At 36.4% G+C, this 27,485-nt stretch overlaps 1 protein-coding gene across 6 annotated transcripts in view; it reads left to right on the top strand.

The window, feature by feature from the left end:
* The window catches only part of LOC106081993 (ecotropic viral integration site 5 ortholog), a 157,698-nt gene that overhangs the window by 115,774 nt on the left and 14,439 nt on the right, over window positions 1-27,485 (top strand). For 4 of the 6 annotated variants that reach the window (XR_009397903.1, XM_059366184.1, XM_059366183.1 and 1 more), the window contains 9 exons: window positions 14,015-14,546; window positions 14,614-14,746; window positions 16,680-17,106; window positions 17,187-17,381; window positions 17,940-18,220; window positions 18,286-18,400; window positions 19,139-19,156; window positions 23,121-23,779; window positions 23,840-23,957. Coding sequence is in view for 4 of the 6 variants with exons in the window: in XM_059366184.1 (XP_059222167.1) it covers window positions 14,273-14,546; window positions 14,614-14,746; window positions 16,680-17,106; window positions 17,187-17,381; window positions 17,940-18,220; window positions 18,286-18,400; window positions 19,139-19,156; window positions 23,121-23,779; window positions 23,840-23,957 (2,220 nt within the window). In the remaining 2 variants the exon portion in view is untranslated. The remainder of the gene's footprint in view (window positions 1-14,014; window positions 14,547-14,613; window positions 14,747-16,679; window positions 17,107-17,186; window positions 17,382-17,939; window positions 18,221-18,285; window positions 18,401-19,138; window positions 19,157-23,120; window positions 23,780-23,839; window positions 23,958-27,485) is intronic. The other 2 variants (XR_009397904.1, XM_059366186.1) reach the window with 1 other exon arrangement.

Below are 27,485 nucleotides of genomic sequence, written 5' to 3'. Positions count from 1 at the left end.
AAGATCGGATTATATGGCAGCTGTATCAGGTTATGGAGTGATTTGAACCATTGAACTCATAACAAAACAATTCATGCAAAATTTCAGCCAAATCGGATAAGAATTGCGCCCTCTAGTGGTTCAATTAGTCAAGATCCCAGATCGCACATTAGTTGGAAGTTATAATAAAACACTTCGTGCAAAATTTCAGCCAAATCGGATGAGAATTGCGGACGGACGGACATGGCTAGATCGACTTAAAATGCCATGACGATCAAGAATATATATATTTTATGGGGTCTTTGACGCATATTTCGAGGTGTTAGAAACAGAATGACGAAATTAGTATATCCCCCATCCTACGGTGGAGGGTATAAAAAAGATCTCCACATAATTTGGCTCTTAGGAATGTTGATATTACTGGTGAATTTTTGCAAAAATCATTTCAGTTTTGAAACTAGCTACCGTAAATACATAAGTCGATTTTTATTGTCTTATTTGAGCTATTATCAGATTTTGAATGAAATTTGCAAGAAGTTTTCATTTATAACCATCACTATGTCTACTGTATATATTTCCACTCCATTATATGCTCATTAATTTTGTTATCTTCGCATAATCTCATAGTTATTTACAAATTTTATTTGCTTAAAATGTTGTTGGGCTTGCTGCTGATTTGGTAGTTTTTTGCAAATTTTCGGTCGACATTTTTTTTGTAGTGGCAACACTGTTCCTCACCAATGATATTTTTACATACTTCTTACTTCTTCTTGCACTAGTTATCTCTGATACTCTCTCATACTACTCTCATAACATGGCTGTATGCATACAAATAACGGATACCTAATTAAAGCAACAACAAAGTGCTGTTTTTTCTTCTCGTTAATTTATTGAAATTGATTGGATATTTGTTCAACTTTTTCTTATTAAAGATTAATTTTAATATATATATTGGGCATATCTTTGGAAAAAATTTCTTTCGATTAATATAAATTTAATTAAAATCCAAACAGCCATTTGACCATAAACGGAACCACAATTTCGCTTTTATAAAAGCCGTGTCCCTCCCATATTGAGAAATGGCTTATTAATAATTATTGTCACACATTACATTTCTGTTTTTCTTTGGAGTTGTACATTCATGCATATGTATGTATACATGTGTTAGGGGCCTGTTTACTGCCTTTGTTCAACCTATCGAAATTGATTAATGGCACAGCATTTACCAACAACAAACGTTACAATGCGAAATAAAATCAATGATTTACTTCACTGCTACTCACTTCTGCATGTATCCATTCATTAAAGGTTTTGTTAGCCGTGGACGTTTGCATTAGCATTTCTTTCAATGAAGCAGCTCTACCATACTTTTAGCGTAATTAATAAATTACCTTATAATGAATGCAATATTTGTATATAGTTTTTTCTTTTGTTGTTATTTTAACGCACGTGCATGTAAGCTCACCCTTCAATGCATGATATGGTAATACAAGGAAATTAAAACTAAATCAATATTAATAGTAGTTGGTTTTGAATATAGAAACGTCAAGGTAAAGTAAATATGTATGGTTTAATAATACTTATTTTTTTATTGGTAGGGTACTTTTATTTAATTCTTACTAAAAATTACTTCTGTAGGAAAAACATAAGATTCCGCTACTAAAGTATATAGGGTTCGTCGTCCCAGCAAAATTCAATACCTTTTTATTTGTCTCTCCTATAGTTTGTTTAAAGTTTAAAAGTAAATCATTTTAGTTTTTTGTTTTGATTGTATAATAAGCTTGAATATCATATTTTGCGTTTTTTTTTTGCTTATTGTAGGAAATAATTGTTTTTCTTCTATTGCTATATTTGTGGGAAGTCCTATTCTTTGTTTTTCTTAAAATTTCACATGGGTTTCTCATATAACTCTTATCACTTATATTATTTATATTTTTTGTTTTCGTTTTTGTTTTTGTACAAATATTTGTTATTGTTTTCAAGCACTACGTTGTTTAACGTCACTTGCACTATTTACAGTGATATTCACGAGACTGTTGAATTAGTGTAAATAATTTCATTAATTGCTGGAGGTGTGTCACTTAGTATTTGTATTTTTTCCATTAGCACATTACAGAGGTGCTAATGAATATTTTTAGCTGAAGTAAAAGGCAATGCTTTCTAAAAGTAAGATTAAAAAATTGGGTGAAGAATTAAAATTTTTGCACATTATTTCCAAGTTTCAGAGGAATAGACACAAATATGTGTCCTATGTTTGCCCGTCTATATAGAACAGGGCAATGAAATTTGCATGAAAATGACATCTATCCAGGACAACGAAGATCTGGATAATTTACCAGTGCAGCCTTATGTAGAACATCAAGATTAATTATATATAGATCAAGAATTTGAACTTCGCACACAGACTGGTTGGTGACGCTTGTGAATAGATAAATGAGAATTATGTAAGAACATGCCGCAAGCAGAATTTTGTTCTCAATGGCATACAGGTTGCCTCGTTTGCATTATTTCCTTTCCCGTGAAGGCGATATGCACGAATATAGTGTATCGGCAGTCTTAACTTCCAATATGTGTATCTTTCTTTTATTTCTTTTCTTTTTGCTTTAAATTTTATTTCTTTTTAATTTTTTCGGCATTTGTACATTGAGGTGCTCAAAAAGATACCAAAAAGGTTCAAGATGAGTGAACTTTGTGCAGGGCGGATGGATAGAAGTAGAATTTTGAAATTTGACTTTAAAGACATCTGGTGCAAAAAGATGAGGATGAAAAGAAAAAATGGAAAATAGCACTGTAGATCCATTCTTTATAGATGGAGCAAGAGGTCTGGAATTTTGCATGTGGGTACAACTAGGAAAAATATGATGGTTGACTAAATGTTCTATTTAAAATTCGTACATGTACTGTACTTTTTTTACAAATGGAGCTAGAGGTCTAAAATTTGGCATGCAGGTACAACTAGGAAAAAAAGGAACATAGTACTGGTAGCGGGAGAAAACATACCTTTATTACCGCAATTGGTACCACTTGGTACTTTTTTTTATAGATGGAGCTAGAGGCCTGAAATTTGGCATGTAGGTACAACTAGGAAAAATATGATTTAAAATTCGTACATGTTGGTAACAAAATTAGTACCATTTGGTACTTTCTTTACAGATGGAGCTAGAGGTCAAAAATTTGGCATGCAGGTACAACTAGAAAAAATATGATGCGTGATTATGATCTTTTGAAAATTCGTACATTTCGGTACCAACATTGGTACGATTTGGTACTTTTTGTGCAGATGAAGCTAGAGGCCTGAAATTCGGCATGTATTTTTTACTTTCCTTATATTCGGAGCTATAGGTCCAAAATTTGGCGTGTGGGTACAACTGAGAAATAAATGATGGATGCCTAAATGATCTATTCAAAATTTGTACATTTTAGTTTCAGAATTGGTACCATTTTGTACTTTCTGCTCAGATGAAGCTAGAGGTCCAAAATTTGGCGTGTGGGTACAAATAAGAAATAAATGATGGATGACTAAATAATCTATTCAAAATTCGTTTATTTTAGTAACAAAAATGGTACCATTTAGTACTTCCTTTCAGATGGTTCTTGAGGTCTGAAATTTGGCATATGGGTAAAACTAAGAAATAAATATTGGGTAGCTAAATGATTTATTCACCATTCGCACATTTTGGTACCATTTTTTTCTTTCTGTTTAGATGGAGCTAGAGGTCCGAAATTTGGGATGCAGATACAACTAAGAAATAAATGATGTATGACTAAATGATCTATTCGTACATTTTAGTACCAAAATTGGTACCATTTTGTACTTTCTGTTCAGATGTATCTGTTAGGTCTGATATTTGGCATGTGAGTACAACTTGGAAATAAATATTGGCTGACTAAATGATTAATTCACCGTTCGCACATTTCGGTACCAAAATGGGTACCATTTGGTACTTTCTTCATAGATGAAGCTAGAGGTCTGAAATTTAGCATGTAGGTACAACTAAAAAAATATATGATATTAAAAATTAATACATTTTGGTAACAAAACTAATACTATTTGGTACTTTCTTCTCAATAGAGCTAGAGGTCTGAAATTCGGCATGTAGGTACAAGAAAGAAAAATATAAAGGGTGACTAAATGATACATTAAAAATTCGTACATTTTGGTTCCAAAAATTGCAAAATAAGTAATAAAACATACAAAATGGTACATTCTTTACAAATTGAGCTAAAGCGCTCAAAATTGCGATTCATTTATACCTTGACAATATATATTGGGCTATTTGGTACTTTCTTTGCAGTAGGGGACCGATTTTTGAAATTTTATACGCAATTATTACAAAACTTTGTAATCTTATAAACTGAGTGCCTATCTAGGCTTTTGGTAGTCCTACACTAAAAAGTGGGTATCAAATTTTAATACATTTTATTTGACCTTTATGTCCACACATATTTTTCAAATTATTATGTATTTCACTCGAAACTGTCAACCCTTTTTGAAATGTTACTCTCTTATTCTTGTCACATAAGCGATAGCAAAATCTAAAGATACATACGAGTATATATGTTTTCTTCAAACAAAGCAGCAAAAACCAATCTTTGTTGTGTTTTTTTGAAAACAATTGAAAAGTGATTTAAAATATTGCTTTGCTGTTGGGTTGTTATCTATTTTTGCTGGTTTCAGTTGGAGCTAAAATTGTTCAGTTTTCTGTTTCAATTTTCATTAAGGCTAACAAGATTTTGTGGGTAAACATCTTTATTCCCATGCATTTGGCTTAAAACCGAAAAGAGTCGTTAAAATAACATTTAAAAATAATAATAATAACCAGGAAAATTAAACCAAAGAAAGACGACAAGTTATAGATTTCCTTTGCAACGGCTTCCGACGTTTTTAACTCAACTGACTACGATGTGGACTATTGCCGCCACTGTTACTTGGCTAATGATTTACTGAGCTATGCTTAATTTGTGCAACCAAAGCAAGGGGCGGAATAACTACAACAAGTGGCCAACAAACTTTGATGTTTTACCTTCTTATTGCTGGTCTGGCTTTGTGAGGGCATGAACAAGTGCAGAAAAAAAAACTTTCCGTTAAAAAACAAAACTTTTTGGTTGCTGTTTTTATTTTTCAGTGAGTAAACAAAAATTGAACAAAATATCAAAGCAGTGTTGGAATTTCAAAAGAAATTTTATGATAGTGGAATGGACTATGACGTTATATTTTTGATTAGTTTGTCAAATCATTGTTATGTGTGTGTGTGTGTGTGTGTGTGTGTGGTGTTTTGTGAAAGTATTACCCAAGAGCATATTAAATATAAAAAAAATGCAAACAAAGTACTGTTCATCATAACAAAAATGTTTATGTAATTGTTAATTGCTTTACCCCTTTTTTTTAATAGTATATTTTTAATTCATAATTTTATTGTGTTTAATTTTGTATTGTTTGTAATGTATAATTATTGATATCTTTTGTTGGACTGTAAGAATGTACCACTTTGTCACATTCAACCACATACCGCGAATAATAGCCAGAAATCTGATTGCGATAATTATATAGCAGATGGACAACCAAACAAAAACTGTGGGAAGAAAATGCTAACACGCAATTTTGAATAATGTCATAGGAACTTTGAATAAAATCTCTGTCATTGCGTAATGGTCAACAATGATACGTTTTAACAGCCATCAAGAACCAGGGGAACCAAGGGAGATTTTTTAAGAGCTTTAGGAAAGTTTTTCAAATTAAACACACAAAAATTCAGAAAAACGCATGAAATCTTTATTTGAATCGATAGTACGGTGCATATAATTTAATGTTTTAATGTTGAGGCGCAGCCATTAAATGGCCCATCCGCTTTAAGCATACTCTTTCCAACATTTCGGCCGGTATAATGTAAAATGTTCGGAAAAATGCTTCAATGTTGTCTTCCAATGCATCAATTGAAGGGGGCTTCATAAGTTTTAACATAGCTCCACAAAAAAAAAGGTTAGGGTGGCGAAGGATGACACCAATACATTAGTCGTCTAGACATCCACGTTGGTCGGATTAAGGCTCATTGTGATTCCTCATCTTCCCTCTTCTCCTTCTGATGAATTCTCTTCACAAAGCTAACCGTCGGGTAACATACATTCTGGTGTCACCCGGATGAAAGGCCGCCTTGATTCTGCAAGGATTTACGCCTCTCAATTCTTGTAGTAAAGAAAGGAAAGTTTTTCAAAAAAAAATAAATAAATAAATAAAACGAAATACACACATAAAATTCAGAAAAATTCATGAAATCCTTATTTGAAGTGATACTACGGTCTGTATTTAATATTTGTAGATTATTTCATGCAGTAGTATTACGCTTGCTATGTGGTATGTGGTACCTTCTTGCTGAAACCACATGTAATTTAAGTCAAGCTCTTACATTTTGGGCAAAGAAAAGTTGGATATCATCTCACGGTATTGCTCACCATTCACAGTTACGTTACGATTCGCATCATCTTTAAAGAAGTGCGGTCCAATGATGCCACCAGCCCATATACCGCACCAAACGGTGACTTTTTCTGGATGCATTGGTAGCTCTTACAATGCTTCTGGCTAACCTTCACTCTAAAATCAGCAATTCTGCTTATTTACGCACCCATTGAGCCAAAAATGATCTTCGTCGATCTCGCCTCTCTATAAGTCCATTGTTATTCGTGCTGTGTGGCATGTGGCACCTTCTCGTTGAAACCACATGACATATAAGTCAAGCTATTGCATTTTGGGGAAAAGAAATGTGTGTACAATTCGCATCATCTTTGAAGAAGTACGGTCCAATGATGCCACCAGCCCATAAAACGCTGCAAACTGTGACTTTCTGTATGCATTGGTAGCTCTTGCAATGCTTCTGGCTAATCTTCACTCTAAAATCAACAATTCTGCTTATTTAGGTTAGGTTAGATTGAAAAGAGGGTGCAGATATTAATCCGCCCATGCCACTATGGACATATACCTAAACCAGTAATCGGCTTGTTGTGCGCTCTAAAAACTATAAAGTAACCTCTAAAAAGAAAATTTTAAGTAAGGAATTCCGCGTTACTTACAAATTTCTTAATTGTTTTCATTACCACCTAAGTGTCGGTATCTGCTAGACGCGTAAGCCGGGCAACGACAAAGGAAATGCTCCAACGTCTCATCAGCTTCCCCGCATGCCCTACACATGCTATCACTTGCCGCACCGATTTTACATAAGTGAGCTCGTAGTCCTATGTGTCCTGTTATGATACCATACCATACTGTCCTCCGTCTTACTTCCTCTCAGTAATAGCCTCGTTTCTCACGATCTGGTTCTCCCCCATAGGATTTTCACCGTCCTACCGACCGTTTCGCTGGTCCACAATGTTGCATGCGCATTCGTCGCCCACTCCCTTAACTCGGACTGCGTCGACCTGAATGGCTTCGGATTAACCAAGTTTATTGACGGAAGTCCTCTGGCCTTCACCGCCAAATCGTCTGCCCTTTACACTGCAAGACTGACCTTACCGTCCTGGTTGTTATTGCCCTTATGGCAATTTTACTGTCGGTAAAGATGTCCTCGTCGAGTGTGAACAGTGCCTCCAACTCGTCTTCAAGGTTCATCTCAGGTATCCGATCGGAAACCTCTTCCTTCCCTTTCAGGTTTCCTATTGTCGCCTCGGATAAGCCTCGATGGTATGAGCTGCTCCCATCCTCAATCCATTCTCCCATCGCCTTAAGTCTCATAACCGCAGTGGCTGCCTTATACTTAATCTATATGTATAGCCCCCATATACACCGATCCCCGGAATTGACTTTTTGAGCTATTAAAAGCTTAAATTTTCACCCGTTTTGGCTGAAATTTAAAACAAAGACTTGTGTTACGACTTTCAACATCCATGGCGAGTATGATTCCAATCGGTCTATAAACAGATATAGCCCCCTTGTTGAACCCTTAGGAGCCTCAATTTTCATCCGATTTGGCTGAACTTTTAAACAAAGACTTAGGTTATAACTTTGAACATCCATGTCAAGCATGATTCGAATCGGCCTATAAACAGATATAGCCCACACCTAAACCGATCCCGGAATTTGACTTCTTCAGCCCTTAAAAGCCTCAATTTTCATCCGATTTGGCTGAAATTTGGAATAAAGTCTTAATTTACAACTTTTAACGTGCATGATAAATATGATTCGAATCGGCCTATAAACAGACATAGCCCCCATATAAACCGATTTCCGGAAGTGACTTCTTGAGCCCTTAGAAGCCTCAATTTTCATACGATTTGGCTGAAATTTGGAACAAAGACTTGTGTAATGACTTCCACCAGCCATGCCAAGTATGATTCGAATCGCTCCATAAACAGGTATGGCCCCATATAACCTGAACCCCGGATTTGACTTCTTGAGCCCTTAAAAGCCTTAATTTTCATCCGATTTGTCTGAAATTTAAAACAAAGACTTGTGTTATGACTTTCAATACCCATGCCGAATATGATTTGAATCGGTCTATAAACAGATATAGCCCCCATAAAAACAGATCGCCGGATTTAACTTCTTGAGCTCTTAGAAGCCTTTATTTTCATCCTATTTGGCTGAAATTTGAAACAAAGACTTGAGTTATGACTTTCAACATTCATGCCAAGTATGATCCGAATCGGTCTATAACAAATATAGCCCCATAAAAAACAGATCCCCGGATTTGACTTCTTGAGCCTATAGAAACCTCAATTTGGAACAAAGTCTTGAGTTATGACCTTTAACATGCATGCCAAATATGATCCGAGCCGGTGTATAATCAGATATAGCCCCCATATAAACCGATCCCCGGATTTGACACCTTCAGCCCTTAGAAACCAACTTTTTTTACGCGATTGGCTGAAATTTGGCCCAAAATCCAAAACATCAGTGCCAAGTTTTATCCGAATCGGTCAATATGGTCATATAGGCCCCCCTAAGTACTGATATCCCGACATGACTTCTTGAGACCAAAATAATTCAAGTACAAACTCAGTTAATAAGGAATCCATGATGGTGGGTAACCAAGATTCGGCACGACCGAACTTAGCACGCTTTTACTGTTTTCTTTTTATACCCTCCACCATAAGATGGGGGGTATACTAATTTCGTCATTCTGTTTGTAACTACTCGAAATATTCGTCTGAGACCCCATAAAGTATATATATTCTTGATCGTCGCGACATTTTATGTCGATCTAGCCATGTCCGTCCGTCTGTCCGTCCGTCCGTCCGTCCGTCCGTCCGTCTGTCTGTCGAAAGCACGCTAACTTCCGAAGGAGTTAAGCTAGCCGCTTGAAATGTTGCACAAATACTTCTTATTAGTGTAGGTCGGTTGGTATTGTAAATGGGCCATATCGGTCCATGTTTTGATATAGCTGCCATATAAACCGATCTTGGGTCTTGACTTCTTGGGCCTCTAGAGCACGCAATTCTTATCCGATTGGAATGAAATTTTGCACAACGTGTTATATTATGATATCCAACAACTGTGCCAAGTATGGTTCAAATCGGTTCATAACCTGATATAGCTGCCATATAAACCGATCTTGGGTCTTGACTTCTTGAGCCTCTAAAGAGCGGAATTCTTATCCGATTGAAATGAAATTTTGCACGACGTGTTTCGTTATGACATCCAACAACTGTGCCAAGTATGGTTCAAATCGGTCCATAAACTGATATAGCTGCCATATAAACCGATCTTGGGTCTTGACTTCTTGAGCCTTTAGAGTGCGCAATTCTTATCCGATTGGAATGAAATTTTGCACGACGTCTTTTGTTATGATATCCAACAACTGTGCCAAGTATGGTTCATATCGGTCCATAGCCTGAAATAGCTGTCATATAAACCGATCTTGGGTCTTGACTTCTTGAGCCTCTAGTTTAATTTTATTTCATTTTAATCTTTAACCTTCTGTAAAAAATTACTTAAAGTGAGAAAATATATACTTCCATTTTACCTTGATACTAACATTAAATTGGCTTTAATCTAAAGCAAATTTGTTTTATTTCCACAAATAGTTGAATTTAGCCTTCTGACAATATAGGCCAACAACATGTCAGTCCACAAGTCTAAATAAAGCAAATATTCTTGACCTACATTACGCCTCATATCCTGCCTATCATCAAATTAAGGACAATTATTGAATGCAGTTAATTCCAAGTTCTGGCAGCATATTGACGTGTATTGACAATGTGACTGAGGATAGGAACATACAATAGTTAGAGTCAAGGGTAAGGGGAATGGTAGGCATCAAGTTTATATGTGATGTCATGAAATTGATCACCATAAAGTTTGTTTGTGGTCAGTGGTATGGTTTTTTATTTTCTGACTTTTCGTTTTTTTTTGTTGGCTGCTAACGAATTATTATTTGTTGGCCAAGGTCATTAATGGTAGCCGTTTTGATGGTGAGACGATGATTTGCTATTGTTATTGTTTATAAATTTTAAGAGAGCCAAAAACACTTTTTCCCCTTTTTTGGTTACATTATATCTTTTGTTTACAAAATTTATAGTTTTTTTTTATTTTTATTTTTTTTTGTTTTCATTTTTTTATTGTTTTGGACAGAGCGGGTGTTTTCAGACAATCATCAATTGGCTTTCATCCTTCACACCATCTCCAATTCATTCATTGAATTTTTATTTGGGGACACAGATGATCGGCATTTTCTGTGCCACCACCCAATATTGGCAACATTCCCACACACTCAAACACGGGCATACATTTTGTCCAAATTGGGGTCATTAACGCAATTGTTGTTTATATAAAAAAAAGGTCTGTTTTATTTGTGCGTTAATTGCCTTCACTATTAATTTCATTTGTAACGGGAATGGCAAAGGGAAAGAATTTTGTTGGAAAATAAATATAGACCATCATTTGTCTTCATCAATTCCAGTGGCCATGACCAATAAAAGCGCAAAGATGGAAAGGAAACAATCTAATTAGTTAATGTAAGGGCCGTTAAGGAATATAGCAGCTCTATGAGACTAGCAGCCTACGGCAGGGTATCAAGCCGTTGTTTTAATTGCCAAAGTGGCCATCATTGCCAAAATGTATCCGTATATGTTCTTGATATATGTATGCATGTATATTATACATACATACATATTGGGTTGCCCAAAAAGTAATTGCGGATTTTTTAAAAGAAAGTAAATGCATTTTTAATAAAACTTAGAATGAATTTTAATCAAATATACTTTTTTTACACTTTTTTTCTAAAGCAAGCTAAAAGTAACAGCTGACTGAAGAAAGAATGCAACTACAGAGTCACAAGCTGTCAAAAAATTTGTCAATGCCGACTTTATGAAAAATCCGCAATTATTTTTGGGCAACCCAATATTTTGAAGATTCAGCAAATTTGATGAAGAACCTTTTTGCGTTATGCCCTATTGCCCTATGTTTTAAATTTGTTTTTTTTTTAACCTACACCACCACTTTGGAACATGGTATTATAAGTTTGCGCATTTGTTTGCAACGCTAAGAAGGGCTAGACCCATTGATAAGTACACCGGTCGACTCAGAATCAATTTCTGATTCGATTTTTATACCCTCCACCATAGGATGGGGGGTATACTAATTTCATCATTCTGTTTGTAACTACTCGAAATATTCGTCTGAGACCCCATAAAGTGTATATATTCTTGATCGTCGTGACATTTTATGTCGATCTAGCCATGTCCGTCTGTCCGTCCGTCCGTCTGTCTGTCGAATGCACGCTAACTTCCGAAGGAGTAAAGCTAGCCGCTTGAAATTTTGCACAAATACTTCTTATTAGTGTAGGTCGGTTGGTGTTTTAATTGGCCATATCGGTCCATGTTTTGATATATCTGCCATATAAACCGATGTTGGGTCTTGACTTCTTGAGCCTCTAGAGTGCACAATTCTTATCCGATTGGAATGAAATTTTGCACAACGTGTTTTGTTATGATATCCAATTACTGTGCCAAGTATGGTTCAAATCGGTCCATAACCTGATATAGCTGTCATATAAACCGATCTTGGGTTTGACTTCTTGAGCCTCTAGAGGTCGCAATTCATATCCGATTTGAATGAATTTTTGCGCGAAGTATTTTGTTATGATATCCAACAGCTGTGCCAAGTATGGTTCAAATCGGTCCATAACCTGATATAGCTGTCATATAAACCGATCTTGGGTCTTGCCTTCTTGAGCCTCTAGAGGGCGCAATTCTTATCCGATTTGAATGAATTTTTGCACGAAGTATTTTGTTATGGTATCCAACAACTGTGGCAAGTATGGTTCAAATCGGTCCATAACCTGATATAGCTGTCATATAAACCCATCTGGGATCTTGACTTCTTGAGCCTCTAGAGGTCGCAATTATTATCCGATTTACCTGAAATTTTGTACGACGGATTCTCTCACGACCATCAACATACGTGTTTATTATGGTCTGAATCGCTCTATAGCCCGATAAAGCTCCCATATAAATCGATCTCTCTATTTTACTTCTTGAGCCCCCAAAGGGCGCAATTCTTATTCGAATTGGCTGACATTTTACACAGGTCTCCAATATATAATTTAATTGTGGTCCAAATCGGACCATATCTTGATATCGCTCTAATAGCAGAGCAAATGTTTTCTTATATCCTGATGATTTTGGTAAAAATCGGTTCAGATATAGATATAGCTCCCATATATATGTATCGCCATATTTGCACTTAAATGACCGTAGTAGCTACAATTTTCAACCAATCTGCTCAAAATTTGGCATGATCTGTTTTGTAATTGATTTTAAAATATCTGCAAAATTTCAAAAATATCGGTTCAGATTTAGATATAGCTCCCATATATATGTATCGCCTGATTTGCAATTAAATGGCCATAGTAGCAACAATTTTCAACCGATCTGCACAAAATTTGGCACGGATTGTTTTGTTACTGATTTTAAAATATCTGGAAAATTTCATCAAAATTGGTTCAGATTTACATATAGCTCCCGTATATATGCATCGCCCGATTTGCACTTAAATTACCGTAGTAGCTACAATTTTCAACCGATCTGCTCAAAATTTGGCATGGACTGTTTTGTTACTGATCTTAACATATCTGCTAAATTTCATCAAAATCGGTTCAGATTTATATATATCTCCCATATATATGTATCGCCCGATTTGCACTTAAATTGCCGTAGTAGCTACAATTTTCAACCGATCTGCACAAAATTTGGCATAGACTGTTTTGTAACTGATACTAACATATTTGCAAGATATCATCAAAATCAGTTCAGATTTGGATATATATATGTTATGCCTGATTTTCACTTATATGGCCGCAGTAACAACAAATTTCGACCGATCTGCACAAAATTTGACCGGGATTATTTTGTTACTGATTTTATCTTATCTGAGAGATTTAATCAAAATTGATTCAAATTTGGATGTAGCACCCATACATATCTATCGCCGGATTTGCACTTATATGGCCGTAGTAACAACAATTTTCAAACGGTCTATTTTAAAATCGGTTCAGATTTAGATAAAGCTCTGATATACATATATATTTTTATATTGTCCGAATTTGTAATTGTAACGTAGATGTAGAGTATTATATAGTCGGCTCTTTTGCCTTTCCTTGCTGGTTAATTTTGTAGTCTTCCAGAGTTGCTCCGCCCTGGTAGTCGAGTTGATAGCATGGTCGGATTGCCAATGCGAGGGTCGTGGGTTAATTTTGTAGTCTTCCAGAGTTGCTCCGCCCTGATAGTCGAGTTGATAGCATGGTCGGATTGCCAATGAGAGGGTCGTGTGTGCGATTCCCACCAGATAACTTGGTCTATCGCTACTGTGGTATTACAATGGGATTCATATTGTCCATGTTAGTCTGTAAAGGACTGCCACTTAACTTACCTTTGATTTATTCCAAGATCTATAGTAAAACATTTCTGTAGAATATTTTCATTTCCTTTCTTTTTTCTTGTAATTATCGAAAAAATCCTTGAACTTTGTTCCATATCCTAGTTTTCGGTATTAAAATTTCTCTACCATACGTACTCTAATGTTGCTTTCTCGTCTCTTTTCTTTCAGTTTACAACAATACTCCCTACAACAACTTCATCTTACTCATCAAGGGATCATGTTTAGGTTACATTAAGTTTCCAAATTTTAAATTTTTGGAAATTCCAACCAAAAACAGATGCCTAAATTTGGCTAAGTTTGTTTATTCCAAAGCGTATTCCAAATATTGTTGGAAGACTTAAAACAACAAACCCAAAGCCGACACAGCAGTCGTTGACGTTGTACCAAGTCAATTTAGTTTACGTATTGTAACTGCAATTATTGGCAATGACCCTAACAACCGCTTCAGCTACAACTGCCGCCACAAATCAGCCCACCACCCTGCAAACGGATTCGAACAAGAAAATGGATATTAAATGTGCCACAGCACCATCACCTGCTGTTGCTACAGATGAAAATTTACCCACCTCCGAAATGGATCTTTTGGCAAAATTGGAAGCTGCCAATAAGTTGATTGAGAGCGATGCCAAATCCTTGAATTCCTTGCATTCCACACACAGCCGAAAGAATTCGGATACAAGTCAAATTAGCATTACATCAAGTGAGTTATGAAGGATTTTTTATTTTGTTTTGTTTTATTTTTAATACTAATTTTTTTTTTCTTACAGATGGCAACTCTGTTGCGGAAGAAGATATTTGGACCACTTGGGCCACCATCTTAAATGATTGGGATGGAGCTTTGAAACGTAAAAATCCTTGTGTTCGTGAATTGGTGCGACGTGGTATTCCCCATCATTTTAGGTAAGCATTGACAAATACATTTTTTTAAGGAAGGATGGAGGAGAAACTTGAAATGCATGTTCCCTCTAAGGAGACAGTTATGGTACCCTTCTATCCTTTGGGAAAGGGTACCATAAATACCCTTTCTCGTAGGAAAGGGTGCCATAACTACACTTTCCCTTAGAAAATTGTACTGTAACTATTCCTTCCCTTAGGAAAGGGTACTATAACTCTCCTTTTCTGAAGGAAACGGTGCTTTATTACCCTTTCCCGAATTAAACAGTGCTATAACTAAGGGAAAAGGTACTAAAACTATCCTTTCCCATAGGAAAGGGTACTAAAACTTCTCTTTCCCATAGGAAAGGATACTAAACTTACCCTTTCCCTTAAGAAAGGATACTAAAACTACCCTTTCCCGGAAGGGTACTATACCTGCCCCAAGAGAAAGGATATTTAATCTACCCTTTCTCTTAGGAAAGGATACTGTAAATATCCTTTCTCTTAGGAAAGGATAATGTAAAAACCGTTTCTCTTAGGAAAGGATACTGTAACTATCTTTCCACCAGGAAAGGGTACTGTTAATATCCTTTCCCGAAAAAAACCGTGCTATAAATACCCTTTCCCGAATATTGCAGTGCTATAACTACCCTTTCCCTTAGAAAAGGGTACCAAAACTACTTTCCCATAGGAAAGGATACTAAAACTAACCTTTCCTTTGGGAAAAGGTACTAAAGCAACCCTTTCTCTTGGGGAAAGGTACAAAAACTACCCCTTTAGGAAAAGGTACAAAAATTACCCATTTCCTTAGGGAGGGGTACTAAAACTACCCACTTCCTTAGGAAAGAATACTAAAATTAACCAGTCCCCTTTGGGAAGGGTACTTAAACTACCCTTTTCCTTAGGGAAGGTTACTATAACTACCTTTCCCTTATGAGAGGGTACTAAAGCTACCCTTTCCCCCAAGAGTACTAAAGCAACACTTTCCCTTAGGAAAGGGTACTAAAACTACCCCTTTCTTCAGGAAAGTATACTGAAACTACCCTTGTCCTTAGGAAAGAGTGCTAAAATTAACCCTTTCCCTTAGGAAGAGGTGCTAAAACTAGCCCATTCCTTAGGAAAGGATACTAAAACTACCCGTTCCCTTAGCAAAGGATACTAAAACTACCCGTTTATTTAGGAGAGGGTACTAAAACTATCCTTTTCATTAGGAAAGAGTACTAAAACTTCCCTTTCCCTTGGGAAAGGGTACTAAAACTTCCCTTTCCTGGAGAAAATAATACTAAAACTACCCTCTCCCTTAAGAAAGGGTACTAAAGCTAACCTGTCCTCAGAAAAGGCTACAAAAACTACCTTTTCCTTTGGGAAAAAGTACTAAAACTACCCTTTCGCTTTGGAAAAACACTTACCCTTAGGAAAGGGTACTGAAACTACCCTTTTCCTTAGGAGAGGTTACTAAAACTATCCTTTCCCTTAAGGAAGGCTACTAAAACTACCCTTTCCCTTAAGAAAGTGTACCAAAACTATCCTTTCCCTTAGGAAAGGTTACTAAAACTACCTTTTCCCTTAGGAAATTATAATAAGACTATCTTTTCCTTTAGGAGAGGGTACTAAAAACTACCCTTTCCTTTGGGAAAAGGTACTAAAACTACCCCTTTCCATTGGAAAAGGTACTAAAACTACCCTTTCCCTAAGAAAAGGTAACTAAAAATACCCTGAAAAACTGTAATTTTTGGATATTTTCCCTAGTTGGTTGTCAATATAATTTGTTGTAGATCCACAGTCTTTCTCCAAAAAGAAAGTCTCTCTTTCATAACTATCATGTAGCACATTGCATTGTAGAAGTTCATTGATGGTATCAAAGTTTTTGGTTTTGTTTACATCTTTGGCAATCTAAGATTTGCTACACTCTCACATTCAACGTTTTTAATTAAATTTTGTTGTTTTATTTTTCCAGAGCAATCGTTTGGCAACAATTGTGTGGTGCTAGTGATGCCGACAAAAAACAATATGCAGAATATATAAAAGCCACCTCGGCTTGTGAAAAGGTTATAAGGCGTGATATTGCTCGTACTTACCCCGAAGTGGATTTCTTCAAAGAGAAAGATGGTCCTGGACAAGAGGCTCTCTTTAATGTTATCAAGGCCTATTCACTACATGATCGTGAGGTGGGCTATTGCCAGGGTTCTGGATTTATTGTGGGCCTACTTCTAATGCATATGCCGGAGGAGGAGGCTTTTGCGGTGTTGGTTCAAATAATGCAACAACATCGTATGCGTGATATGTTCAAACCCTCAATGTCTGAATTGGGTTTGTGTATGTATCAATTGGAGAATTTGGTGCAGGAACAGATACCAGAAATGCATATACACTTCCAGCAGCAGGTAAAGACTTAATGGGGGGTTCTTTTGTGGAGAAGAAAAGTGTTATTTATGGAATTTTTGTGTTTTTAAAATTTTCGCAGAGTTTCCAAACTACCATGTATGCTTCCAGTTGGTTCCTTACTTTGTATACAACTTCTTTAAGCTTAAACATCAGCAGTCTTATCATGGACGTTTTCCTAAGCGAAGGCATGGAATTTATATTTAAGGTAGCCTTGGCACTACTGCTATTGGGTAAGGACACCTTATTGTCATTGGATATGGAAGCCATGTTGAAGGTAAGCGCGAAGAAGTGATAAAATTTAAATAAAATAAACTGCCACGACCACTGGCATGTTGTCACTCGCTTGGTTTGTTTGACAAATCATTGAAGCCACCTCTTTGCCCTTTATAAAATTGTTGGTTTCGGCGAAGAGTCTTTGCGTTATCCCCTAATATAGCAAATTAAAGTGCAAACTCTCTCACTGTGCTTGTGCCATACTGTTTTTTTCTGGATCGCAGCGACCATAATCTTCTTCTCCAATTGTATTTGTGATGTTCTTACGAGATGGTCGATCAATAGAAAGTCGATGTTTTAAACATAACAATCAATTTATTTATTCAAACAATACTTTAAATGATATTAATGAAAAATAAAAGGTAACTAAGCAAGTATGATGAAATTGTCTTTAAGAGATGTGTATTGGTTGACGGTTACAACTTGACTCAGCGTGTGTGCAGAAATACAAAAACTGTTGAGCCAGCTGCGCTGCCATGAAGTTGCCAGATTATTACAATGAAACAGAAGATTGTTAGGGTTACCGTAACAGTATTCCTTGTTTTTTTTTCTCTTTCAGTACTTCCAAAAGGAACTCCCTAAAAAAGTCGAAGCCGACTCTGATGCTTTCTTCCAACTGGCCTATTCTATAAAAATCAATACAAAGCGAATGAAGAAAATGGAAAAGGAATACCAAGATGTCAAGAAAAAGGAACAGGAAGAAATGGTCGAACTGCGGCGTTTGAGAAGAGAGAATCGTTTGCTAAAACAGCGTAACGATTTGCTAGAGGCTGAGTCAGCAGAATTGGCTGATCGTTTGGTTAGAGGACAAGTCTCACGAGCCGAGGAAGAGGAGACAAGGTTAGAGTTTTTTTTTTATCGCATTAACATATCACGATTTCGTTTGTAACTTATTGGCATTTCAGCTTCGCCATACAAACCGAATTGATGCAATTGCGTCGCTCTTATTTGGAAGTCACACATCAATTGGAAAATGCCAACGAAGAAGTTCGTGGTTTAAGTTTACGCTTGCAGGAAAATGTAAGTTTATTAATGTCTTCACTTCAAACCACTTTTTATTATTTTTTACAGTATCATTGGTTTAAAGCTATTTAAATAAGGCGTCGGTATTGAAAATCATAGAGCACGGTTCTAAAGAAAAGTTCCTAAAAAAAAGTAAACAAGTTCAGCCGGACAAGTTTTGTAAAATATCTGTACTGCTCAAAGCATTGCAGGGTGGCCACTCTATATAAGAAAACTAGTTTGATTTCGAAATTCAGAATACTGGGACATATATCGACTTAGAAATCGATTTAAACTTTGTAATATATATCAAAAGCAATGCCTTTCGAAGATTTATAGCTTTAAATCAATGATATCATTTTTTCCAATCATCCCCTTTGTGCTCACTCCTCTCCGTCATTCATTATCATGCTGTATCTAATCACCCAGAATAAAGTTCCCAGAAGAGAAGAGACCTAATAGTTTTTCTTTTCTTCAAATTGTCTGGAAATGGCTAAACAATTTTTTCAACTCAACTCAAAATACTATTTTCTCTGGTTTTTCTTCTATTTTTTTTATCTAAATGTGTGTAATTTATTTTAATATTATATTTTACAATTTTAATATATTTTTGTTGTAACATACATACAAATTCCTGGTTGTGGTTTACCATATACACAAACAAATTCTTCACTTACATAATATATAACACCTTGAAAATAACTGCAAAACTATCAACACACATGAAACTCAAACAAAACACATCTAAACAAGCAGACTGATCCTCTGGAAAGTGTAAGTAAAGGACATAAAAAGATGTTTTTATGGGTCTAATTTTATAATATTTCTTTTTCAAATGCATGTTTTTGTTTTAATTGTAAAATTTAAAAAATATTGATATTAATGTACAAAATTTCTATTAAAATTTTTTAAATATTTTTTTTGAAATTTAAAAAAATTTATACATTTTAGTATATACATACATATTATAGGAAATTAAATTAAACAAGTTTTAACAACAGTAAAATTAAAAAAAAAATATATCAAATCAAATTTTGATAAAAATTTTTATGCAAACAAAAATTCCACTAAATTTACTTATAAAAAAAAATTAAAAATTAATTGAAATGATCGGGAAACCCAAAAATGTAAGAAAATTAGAAAAAACAAACAACAAAGGGAATTTTAAAAAATTGGAAAAACAATAAAAAATTTAGAATATTGCAAATATTGGAATTTTTTTTTCATTCTTTTTTTTTAAATTTTTTTTTAATTTTTTTATATTTTTTAAACTTCATTTAACAAAAAATTATTTTAACATATACAAATTTTTTTTCCTCAAAAAATTAAACCAAATGTATAATAAAATTTTAAAATATATACAAACAAGTAAGAGCGTGCTAAGTTCGGCCGGCCCAAATCTTATATTCCCTCCACCATGGACCCCATGCCTTCTTTAACTATTTAATATCTTTTGGAGGGTGTTTTGGGGCTGGGGCGGCCACCGGCACTTTACACTGAAAATAGATATCAAATTCGTTCTTTATTCTCAACGGAAATGAAGTTCAGTTTAGGGGGTGCTTTCGGGCGTACCCCTAAACACTTGGATCCAAAATTGGATATCAAATTCGTTTTCTACTCTCAAATACCTTTCATTTGAGTCCCATATTGTCATAATGGGTCAAATAACCGATTTGACGTATCTTTAGGGGGAAAAGCGCCACCCAGACTCAAACGTAAATTTTAATGCCATAATCGCAATCTACTCCCAAATACCTTTTATTTGAGTCCCATATAGTTATGGTCTGCTAATATGCCCATTTAGGGGTGGGCGACCTCCCATTTCTTGAACCTAATTTTGTATGCCATATTCGTAACGTACTCCCTAATACCTTTAATTTGGGTCCCATATTGACATGAACTTCGAATATATCTGTTTAGAGAAGTTTTGTGGTTGGGGGTAGTGGCCACTGGGTACTTGAACTCAAATTTTAACACTATTCGATTTCTGGTCCCCAATACCTTTCATTTGATACCCTTATTGTGCCCATCGGACCACTTTCGGATACGGGTGGCGTTTTTGGGGTAAGGGAGCGCCCGCCTCTACCCGATATCTAAAAATTATAAAGCCTATGTTTCCTTCCAGACAAACGTACACAATCTATGAAAATTTTAAGAAATTCGCTCCAGCCAAGTAACATATAGTCTTAATGTGTCTAATGGCGTTTCGAGGGGTGGCTTGACCACTATACTTCGATCTGTTTTTGAATGCCAGATTCGAAATCTACTACCGAATACTTTCGTTTGAGCCTCATATTGAAATGAACGTCCAATATGTCTGTATGGGGGAGTTTTGACTCAAATTTTAATACCATATTCGTATTCTACTCTCCCATACCTTTCATTTCATACCTATATTGTCCCGATTGGTCCACATTAGATTTTCGGTTGTATGTTTGGCATAAGGGGGAGGGTCCGTCCCCCTTCCGATACCGAAAAATTATGTAGCCTATGTTTCCTTCCAGACCAACCTACCCAATATGCGAAAATTTCGAGAAAATTACAATAGTTCTGCCAGACCAAACAAACCGAGTCCCATATATCCGTGATTGACTAATGTTCCCATTTTGGGCGTTTTTTTTGGAGTGGGGTGACCCCTTATACTTCGACATGAATTTGTATGCCAGATTTCATTTGATACCCATATTGCAAAACCAAAAGTGGACCGATAACAAAATTTTATAATTATATTAAATGATAAAACTTTGCTGAGGCCAGGGCCGCCTTAAAATTATTTTTCTTCGTGGTAAAATTGTAATGAAATTCTTAGTAAAACAAAATCTTTTTAATGAATTTTTTCTAAAGACGGAACTCGAGCTGGAATTTTTTCTTAGGCAGCTCTATTCTGGGGTATTTTTCGTCGTTAATGGGTTAATGCAATTTTTTTAAGGACTGAATCGCCATAAAATTTTTGGAAAGATAACAGTTTTGTGATTGTTTTGAACGATAATTTTCTAAATGTATTTTTAAGCCAAAATCTTCATTGATTTCATTTGATACCCATTTCCTTGTCAAATTTTTTTTTTATAAAAATTTATTCCGAAGGACTAACATTTAACAAAAAAACATAATTCTATATTAATTTCCTTTTAATTCTGTAGAAAAAATATTATTTAAATATTTTGCTTGTTAGTCTGAAAAACTTTTCCAAATTTCCAATTAGTAATTTGTCGTTTTGTTTCTCTTTCGAGACGAGCGCAATGATCAAAGTTTTTTGCAATGGAAGGGAAAGCCCGAGATCACAACACACACCACTATGGGACGCGTTTCGTCATTTGGTTAGAATAATTTTTCCGCCATATTAGGTGTGGAGGTTTCAAGGACTTTATAATGATAAGTCGTACTTATACCGAATATCCCTGCAAACATTTTCTATCGTACGAGTCACTAAATCTGCCCTCAAGGAAGTGGAAAACCATCTCAGGCGATATGAGTTTTTAGTCTAATTAGTGTCTCGGTACGTGAGAAAACATGGCACTTGGCGATATATCCCAAAGAGAGACCAAAAAGGGACTACAAAAAGTTAAAAATCGATTAAGTACGTCATTAAAAAATAAAATAATAATTTCTCTTTTTTTCCAAGTTTCGGCTGTTAGGGCGAATATAATTTTTATTCATATTTTTATTTCTCTATTTAGTTTTCTTTTCATGTCGATCTTAATTATCGAGATTTTTTTTGAAATGATTCAACCCGAGTGGGATTTGAACCGGCAACCCCCCGATTGCGAGGCGTATGCTCTCCCTCTGTGCTACACGCCTTACTTGAATACATAAGGCTAAGTAAACATACATTCACTTATGTGTAGGGATTCTTGAGTTAGCGTCACAAGCAACAACAAAAGATCTATTTTTAGATTTGTACCAATAACAGTCGAAACTATTAAGTGAAAGATGAATGATAGAATGCCGATAGTAATGTATTTTGTTGTTTTAAATCATAAAAGCTCTACAAACTACTTTAATACTCTTCTCCAGCATGATATTAAAGAGATCACACGATGGGCTGTCTCTTTGTCTGTCTGCTTCGTGTGCCATAGTTCAAATCCCGGCCGGGCTCTGCCGAATGGATAGAAGATTTGAATGGATTCGAACCTGAGCACATTTAAGTCATATGCGTAAAAACAGCTACCTGTTTACATTTTTGTTGGGGTTCTAGCCGTCTATTTCCACATTCTAGGTATTCGTACTCGACCTTAATTGTTGTTTCAGGTATACGGTTAAAAATATTCGGTCAATTTGATTCGATAGTTCAAGTCTCCGTTTTGTCAAACTGGCTTCTATCTCTTACCTGAATAGATTAGAGGGCAGTCTCCCTCATAAATTAAATAAATAAAAACTGAAACATGAAATTATAAAAAAAATTTATACGATCACAAAATATAATTTTTTTTAATTTGGAAATTATTTCTATTTTTCAATATTATTTTCATTTAAATTAGTCTAATATATATTTTTTGTCACCATTTTTGTATTTACTAACATTTTGTTGTATTTTTGTTATGCACTTTTTCATTATGTTGTTAGTTTATTTTATTTAAATTGAACGCTTTTAATCATAACACTAATCATGCTTTTACTAATCGATAACTAATTAATCCCAGTTATTGTTTCTAGCATGACCTTTTTCTTGCCCCGTAATACCAAAGAAAGCTTGTAGCTAATTTGCCCATTTTATCTCTCCCCCTTCTTTGCAAAACAGAATAATTCCCGTCAATCATCTCTGGATGAGCTCTGCATGAAAGAGGAAGCTCTTAAACAGCGCGATGAAATGGTATCATGTCTTCTCGAAGAATTGGTTAAGGTACGACAAAGTCTAGCCGAAAGCGAAGATCAGATACGTAACTTAAAAACCAAGGTGGAAGAACTGGAAGAGGATAAAAAGACTTTGCGGGAAACCACACCCGACAATTCGGTAGCCCATTTGCAAGATGAGCTCATAGCCAGTAAGCTGAGAGAGGCTGAGGCCAGTCTCTCTTTGAAAGATCTCAAACAAAGGGTACAGGAGCTAAGCAATCAATGGCAGAGACAATTGCAAGAGCAGCGCAATGATCACAACTCACATCCTGTAGACTCTACACCCAAGAAGCTGCTAACAAATCTCTTTGATTCTTCCAAATCGAATGAACATACCCAAAAGTTGGAGGAGGAGTTGATGACTACACGTATACGAGAAATGGAGACCCTAACTGAGCTGAAAGAGTTGCGCTTGAAGGTTATGGAGCTGGAGACACAGGTCCAGGTCTCCACCAATCAACTACGTCGTCAAGATGAAGAGAATAAGAGGCTTAAGGAGGAACTGGACGTGGCTTTGGTGCGTGAAAAGGAGATGGCTAACAAGGCCAGAGAACAGCAACACAGGTATGATGATTTAAATGGTATGGAATATCCAATATTTTTTATATCTATTTTCTGTTCTAGATACTCGGATTTGGAATCTCGCATGAAGGATGAACTGATGAATGTTAAAATCAAATTCACCGAACAATCTCAAACTGTGGCGGAATTAAAACAGGAAATTTCAAGATTAGAAACTAAGGTAAGTTTGGAAGATTTTTAATTGAAATTAAAAGAAAATTTGATTTGAAGGTAATTTTTTTTTACTTATTTAAAAAAAACTTTCATTACATACTTTTATTAAAAATGTTTTTGTCTTTGTTGTTTATTGTCTGGCTGCAGACCAATCGCCGATGATAATCTTCAGGGAATTTCAGAACAATAAAACTGGAATCATTAGAGAATTTAATTTTTTCACATATGATACGAGAAGCTTATCTTGCAGCTATCGTACGCGTCCACAGGTTGCGGATGGTGGAATGCTCCATACGGAGTAACTGCAAACGCGAACAATCAGCGTCTTAATGAGAGGCCAGATGGCACCGGCTCTTGCTTAAATACTGAGTGCCTATGACGCTCGATACTACAAGGCGAGTTATTAGCGCCATTAAATAACCAATGGTCATCATGTTCCCGCGGCATTCGGTCGAATAGACCGGAACGAGCTTGCTCGCCTATAAGAGCTTTACAAGGATAACCACCGCCACATGTAAATGTGGCTCCAACAACAACAACCGTATTTAAGGAAGTGTGCCGTCAGATCCAAGACTAAGCTCATTGAGAAGGGACCTCCTTTTTATAGCCGAGTCCGAAAGGCCTGCCGAAGAGCGACACCTCTTTGGGTTGAAGTTTTAACATGGCAATAATAACCAGCACTGAAATTTTTTTCTAGTGTTCTCACCAGGATTCGAACCCAGGTGGACATGCTAACCTCTGCGCTACAGTGGTCTACTGCAAAGTTTTCCCCTATTCCTTAATGAAATGTTCATGGGCAAATTCGCATTTTCAGTGGCAGCCGAGACCCTCCATACGCTACCGCTGATTGTCCTTGACTGCAGTTCAAGCTACTTCGATTATGGAGCATTCCACTACCCGCAATCAGTGGAAGTGTGCCGTCAGATCCAAGACTAAGCTCAATGAGAAGGGACCTCCTTTTTATAGCCGAGTTCAAACAACCTGCCGAAGAGCAAAGAAGTGTTTGGGTTGAAGTTTTAACATGGCATGGATAACCAGCGCCGAAAATTTTTTCTAATGTTCTCACCAGGATTCGAACCCAGGCGGACATGCTAACCTCTGCGCTACAGTGGTCTACTGAAAAATTTTCCCCTATTCCTTAATGAAATGTTCATTGGCAAATTCGCATTTGCAGTGGCAGCCGAGATCCTCCATACGCTACCGCTGATTGTCCTCGACTGCAGTTTAAGCTACTTCGATTATGGAGCATTCCATTACCCGCAACCTGTGGACGCACTCGGTTGCTCTTAGCTGAGCTTCTTGTGATAACGATGAACACCACACAAATCGGAGCTCAGAGCTCCGGGGTTTTGTGATAGGAGAGGCTTAAGAAGATCTCTATTTCTGGATTTACACACTCATCCCCCTTATCTCCCCCACATTCGAACCGTATGTCTAGCAAAAGCTACCTGTTCGCATTTTTGTTGGCGTTCCACCGGTCTATTACCACATCTTGAACTGAATCGCCGTCTTAGGTATACGATATGAAACTTTCGGTCAATTTAATTATCTGACGATAGTGCGAATTACTTCTACCTTATGCATTCATTTCGTCCTCGTCCTAAGTCTCAATGAACCAACCTAGGGGAGTGGTATGGAAAACAATTAAGGATTTTGTAAGTAGCACGGAATTCCTTTTTTTAGGTTACTTTTTTTCGTTTTAGAGCGCACAACAAGCCGATTACTGGATTAGGTGTATGTCCGTAGTAGCATGGGGGGATTAATATCCGCACCCACTTTTCAACCTAACCTATCCTAAGTCTCTTAGTAGGATGAACTTTCTCATATTTTATCCATATGTTTTGATATCCAAAATCAGCTTAAGGGCCCTAGTCGGCGTGATTCTCATAGTATCGTTTGTGTCGAAAAATATATTTCTTGGACTTGTTGTGGCACTAATTCTTCTTTCCGGTCAAAATTGGCCTTATCACACTTTGGCAGAGTGAGCAGACTGTCTTGAATCTTTTGAAACCCTCAATTATTCCTTATTTATAGTCTTTAGCTTATTTTAACGTTGACCAACATTTATTATCCTTCTTCCATGGTACAATTAAGAGGAAGCGTCGTTAGCACAGCAACGAAAATCTACCCTCAACGAAACTACCTTGAGTGGCAAATGCGGTAAATTGAAATGTCAAAGTGGTTTTAGATATAAACTTTGTTTTACAACTTATTTTCTTCAAATGCTTTTTTTGTTTGTACCAACCAAACCGGGCCCCCTACGCTGTGCCTTCTTTAACTCTGTAATATCTTTTTAGGGTGGGGACACTTCACCCTGAATGCGGATATCGAATTCGTGCCATTGTAGCCTAAGCGGTGTTTATCCCCTCTTAATGTTGGCGACATTTGCGAGGCACATTGCCTTGCATGGTCATTTAAAAAATGTTCCCCAAAGAGGTGTCCCACTGCGGGACGCCGTTCGGACTCGGCTATAAAAAAAGGTCCCTTATCATTGAGTTTAAACTTGAATCGGAAAGCACTCATTGATGTGTGAGAATTTGCCTCTTCTCGGTTCCTGGTGGTAATGTCCTTCTTTAAGGTAATGTTCTCATTAGGGGAGGGATGGCATTTCTCAGACATTTCGACTCAAATATGGATATCAAATTCGTGCTGCACTTCCAAATCCCTTTAATTTGAGCCCAATATTGCCATGGCCGGTAAATATGAACCGTTTGGAGGGTGTTTTGGGGCTGGGGCGGCCACCGGCACGTTGCACTGAAAATAGATATGAAATTCGTTCTTTATTCCCAACGGAAATGAAGTTCAGTTTAGGCACACTTGGCTCCAAAATTGGACATCAAATTCGTTCTCTACTCTCAAATACCTTTCATTTGAGCCTCATATTGTCATAATGGGTCAAATAATCCATTTGACGTATCTTTAGAAGGAAAAGCGCCACCTAGACTTGAACGCTGTGTACTTGTATTCAAATTTTAATACCATATTCGTTTTCTTGTGTCCAATACCTTTCATTAGATACCCTTATTGTGCCCATCTGACCACTTTCGGATATGAGTGGCGTTTTTGGGGTAGGCGGGAGGGTCCGCCTCCACCCGATATGAAAAAATATATAGCTTATGTTTCCTTCCAGACAAACGTACACAATCTATGAAAATTTTAAGAAAATCGGTTCAGCCAAGTATTATATCGTCATAATACTTCGATCTGATTTTGTATGCCAGATTCGAAATCTACTCCCGAATATCTTTCATTTGAGCCCCATATTGAAATGAACGTCCAATATATCTGTTTGGGGGAGTTTTGGGGTTGGGGCGGCCCGATGGGTACTTGGACTCAAATTTGTATAACATATTCGTATTCTGCTCTCCAATACCTTTCTTGTGATACCTATATTGTCCCGATCGGTCCACTTTTGATTTTGGGTTGTGATTTTGGCATAAGTGAGTCCGTCTCCCTTCCCTCCGTCCCAATACCGAAAAATTATACAACCTATGTTTCCTTCAAGACCAACCCACACAATATGCGAAATTTTCGA

The sequence above is a fragment of the Stomoxys calcitrans genome, chromosome 4, assembly GCF_963082655.1.
Source record: "Stomoxys calcitrans chromosome 4, idStoCalc2.1, whole genome shotgun sequence".
Taxonomy (NCBI): domain Eukaryota; kingdom Metazoa; phylum Arthropoda; class Insecta; order Diptera; family Muscidae; genus Stomoxys; species Stomoxys calcitrans.
The sequence above is the reverse complement of the archived record's forward strand: the minus strand, read 5'-3'. Positions and strand labels throughout refer to the sequence as shown.